The sequence below is a fragment of the Ceratina calcarata genome, unplaced genomic scaffold (genome assembly GCF_001652005.2).
Source record: "Ceratina calcarata isolate Rehan_Ccalc_2016 unplaced genomic scaffold, ASM165200v1 scaffold151.2, whole genome shotgun sequence".
Classification (NCBI taxonomy): Eukaryota; Metazoa; Arthropoda; class Insecta; order Hymenoptera; family Apidae; genus Ceratina; species Ceratina calcarata.
In genome coordinates, this window is record NW_017136308.1 from 623513 (window position 1) to 627730 (window position 4218).

The 4218-nt window shown below is 37.0% G+C and overlaps 1 protein-coding gene across 2 annotated transcripts; it reads right to left on the reverse strand.

Moving 5' to 3' along the window:
* Positions 1 to 6: 6 nt before the first annotated feature.
* LOC108632072 (uncharacterized) lies at positions 7 to 4203 on the reverse strand. Of its 2 annotated transcripts, none has more exons than XM_018036373.2 (3): positions 3648 to 4203; positions 1193 to 1346; positions 7 to 947 (listed from the first exon to the last, which is right to left on the reverse strand). In XM_018036373.2, the coding sequence occupies exons 1-3, from the start codon at positions 3703 to 3705 to the stop codon at positions 788 to 790; spliced, it is 372 nt and encodes a 123-aa protein (XP_017891862.1). In that variant the 5' UTR covers positions 3706 to 4203; the 3' UTR covers positions 7 to 787. The 2 variants fall into 2 exon arrangements, with proteins under 2 accessions (XP_017891862.1, XP_026675215.1); XM_026819414.1 differs by lacking the exon at positions 3648 to 4203 and adding an exon at positions 2957 to 3634.
* Between the last annotated feature and the right edge of the window lie 15 nt (positions 4204 to 4218).

Sequence of the window (4218 nt, forward strand, 5' to 3'; positions counted from 1 at the left end):
CAATTATCACTTTCCTATATACACGTAATTTACGTATAAATAGACACACGTCCTCGAAATAATACTAAAATTTCTATTGAATACCGACGCGTTCACATATCGTACATATGTGGACTTACTACTCCGGTTAAAGTCAGTATTTTTTCGAATTTCATAATTTGCCAGTCGATTCAGTTAATGGTGATGAAGTTATTGTTAACACGTTGCGATGTTTCATCGTATGACAAAACTTTACAAGTCCGAAAGAACGACTAGACTTTAGAAAACCGCTAGACACAATCCTATTTTAGTCGACACACATACTTTTTTCCATTTTCGTACTTAATCCAATTGAATTGAGCAAGTATCGTTGTTTGAACGCATATCGTTGATCTTCGTGTACGTATTATATCTTAAAACTATTACTTTGGAACGAAATTTCTTTGTTCATGAAGAGAGACATTTTTAACTGCATATACGAATCGATCGATACGATCGAAGGATATCAATAAATTGTTGATACATAAATAGGGATACGTAAATCACAGTTTTACGCGTATAAACAGGCTTCTTGGCAAAAGAAGCTTATGTGTGCTTTTGCAGTTTTGCGCCTACTTCAAACACGACAGTTCACTGTATTAAGTCGAGGTCATTGATGCGAGCACTCTTTCTTCCATATATCAACTGTATTATCGCAGTTGCAAAAACACAAGCGTTTATAATTTACTTTGCCAATTTTTTCACAACTCGATTCAAGTATAGCGAGCTCTCATTCGGGTTGAAGATAGACGTATCAATCATGAATTGGTCAGACTATCACGTCCCGTGTTCGAAATCCAGCGTCGGTAGCACTGTTCGGACACATGTCCGCTGCCAACGACTTCACATCTTCCTTTTGACTTTTCCTCGTTCGCGAAATCGGAGGCATTTTCAATTTCAACTTCTTCTTGTTTAGAGCATTCTTCTGCCTGTAACAAAATCAGATACAATCAATAACATATGTTTGTAAAATTTTCTCTCTTTTCTCTTTTAGTTTCGTATAAACGCGCTCTTTAAAATTGTTTTATAATTATTGAGAATAGTTTATTACTTATTCTTCTATTCGCAACGATTTTATGAAGTATTATTCTGTCCGTTACCGTGAAAGTCATACGTAATAGAATTCATGGGAAGAACTTTACTTAAATATTATATGCCTATCGTTTCTACGTACTGATGCTTGCAGTCGATAAATAATCCCATTGAAAAAAGTATCACTATAGCAACAATGATACCGGCTACAACTACTACCAACGTCACTATCGCGTCCTCTTCTTCGGTACTAAAAGGCTCTTCTGTCGTCGACCACGATGCTATTGATGCTTCATCTGCAACGAAGATGCATACATACATTTATATATATATCTATTTATAAATATGAGCTACTAAAAATGTGGAATACTTCCAGGATGCTAATTTACAAAATAAACAACGTAATTTGCACTTTTTTTCACAAAAATCCTGATGGCCTCGTTACCTGCCATATCTCAAAATCTTTTCCTGAATTCTTTACTTTCTTTTATTTTTCTTGTATTCATGTTTAAAATGCATGTTTACGCTTGAGAAATATAGAAACTAAGATATTCTTTCACTCGAAAATTCCGTATCATTTTACGCTTATACGGTAATTATTGCTCGAGTTACATAAATTTGTGGTCAATGACCGTAGAATATTGCGAAACTCGATTCTTGTGCTGTGTATGTATGTATTACATATGAGGAAGCATATCTGATGGCACATTTTTGTATTTTACGCAAGGGATGCATTTTTGGGCATGAGAGGCGGGAAGGACGAGAGGTTTAATGGTTTGACATGATTGACGTCATCATACACCTTCCGCTCTTCGTAAGAACTTACGGATGACGTCCTTTCGAGCACGTACGCCACCCTGATGACATTCCACAATCGTGCTCAACAGGAAATGGAAGGGTCTGAGGTGAGCTATACTGTATTTACTACAGCTCAATCTTAGCGAAGCAATTCAGAATACGTGAAACTGACATGAATAAAAATATAATTATCTAATTTTACATACATGCACTGCGTAACATGAATGCAAATTTTATTATATTGTTTCATTCAAGACATAAACATAAAACACATAAAACAATCGTATAACTAAAAATCATATCGTTCCTCTGTTTGTACTTTAGCATTCAGTGGGTTTATCCACTATAATAAAAAAAACCACATGACGCAAGATTAAAGATCGTTTATGTGTCGTTTATGTGTCGTTTACCAAGAGAATTTTGTATTCTGTGATGCAAAATCTTGGGGCAACGATTCACTTGACACGTAGTATTTGTTCGATCATGCTATTACACAATAAAGCAAAAAGAGCATTGAAAGGCTTCTGTGTCGCTGATACGAATATCGCGTAAGTTGCCTTGTTTTTAAGCGTTTAACTCTCCGGTAAGTAACACCGTGTGGATTAACTAGTCCAGTAGGTGCACTTACAATTAGTATTACGTGTCAAGAAGATTCCTTTCTTGTAACGCATGCATTTGAAAGTGAAGTATTCTCTGGATGAAAGTTCAAGTGATAAAAAAAAAACGAGAGGCGTACGTTAAACGTCACCGATATCAACTGAAATATCATTACTCTGTAGATAAACGTAAAAAATGACGCACTCATAAAACCCAATAATCTACAATACGTACGTCGTACTTTGTATACGTATATCTATAACCGATATGTGGTTGAATTTATGGCCATTCTATTTGATTCAAATTTTTATATGATTTTGCAGTAGTTGCAGTGTCTACTCGTTTATTATTAATTTACAAAAGGCAAGAATATCATTAAGTAAAGAAATGTTATTACGCTTGGCAGTATCTTCACCCATAGTTTATAATTGTAAGTCACAACAATTACCATGTTGATAGTTATTCGTTTCAAATGACAGTGTAACACGTAGTGTTATCATATTATACGAACCGCACATAGAAGAGCCATTATATTCGCTGATCGAGGCAGGTTAATGGAATCTAAGATTTTTATCAGTGCTTGCTCGTACCAGCTTCTATCCTACTCCCTTGGCATCGCGATCTTCAATATCCGCGTTTCATTCGTCGGTTCACCGCGATCATATATTTGCTTCCTTTCTATACCAACAACCTGGATTACCTGTTTGTACCGTTATGCTACTGTGTGTAGATCTTATTAAATTTCATCTCACTCAGAAATCCCGTTTTTTATTTTGCAAAAACCCAGCACGACTTGTGTTACATCAAAGTGAAATCGAATACATAGTAATACTTGTATTTAGAGAAAGTATCGATACTACGGCTTGATCTACCCATACAAATTGGTTTTTATAACACATTTCGCAAAGCCACACAATTCCATAACGTTCACTCGGCTAGAAAAACCAACAAAATTTTTTGTGCGTTCACACCTACAGCTCTACCCCTACACTATTACGGTACTACAAGTAACAAACGAAACGCGATATACAGAGCTTGACACCTGTTGAGTTCTACCTGTGATTCAGTGCAATTTGCGGAACATGAAATATTTTGCTCAACCAATTTCAGATATAATTTGTTATAATTCATTTAACAATTGCACTGTCTAATTTTTGACAGAGGAATATGTAAAATAGGCAACTGAAATAAAGAATCAGTACCTTTAATTGTTGACGCAAGTTTGAGAGTATCGTTGATACTTCTTGCGTGTGCCCCCATGTCGGTGATTAGGCTCCCTCTTTACAACTTCGGCTTGTTCACAAGGATCGGTTCGTTCGGAGTACTCTGTGAAGCGACCGACCGGTTCGAAATCCCGTAGTAAACTGTCGGCCACATGCCTTGAGTCATGTGATATGCTCGGTGAGGCCTGTAGAGAGCGAACGAAAATCGCGGGCGTCGGATAAAGACGGTGAATGAAAGGCCGGAGTAAGAAGAAAGAGAGGCCAGACTGGATCTAGGGAAGAGGACGGCGGGACGCAGAGGAGAGAAAAAGAAACCTCACGGTTTCCATCGAGAAGTCCATGAAGATCGACGTATGACTAGGACTTCCATTCACTGTCCAGAATCCACGTATGTAAGTATGTATGCATCGCTTCGTATATAAATACGTATTGGGACGACCTGTACGATTTTGTACAGCCTTTGACAAAAGTCGTTCACCATTATCGATCCTTAAATTACAAACAAGGTTCGTGACTGCGATCGATATCGATTTCGGAATTTTCAGCACTT

Bases quoted from the DNA above. Each gene is read 5' to 3' on its own strand.
- LOC108632072 (XM_018036373.2), bottom strand. From the start codon at position 3,705: ATGGGGGCACACGCAAGAAGTATCAACGATACTCTCAAACTTGCGTCA. The intron at 1,347-3,647 runs GTACTGATTCTT...TCTTCGTTGCAG, and splicing joins ACTTGCGTCAACAATTAAAG to ATGAAGCATCAATAGCATCG. The intron at 948-1,192 runs GTACGTAGAAAC...ATTTTGTTACAG, and splicing joins TTTATCGACTGCAAGCATCA to GCAGAAGAATGCTCTAAACA.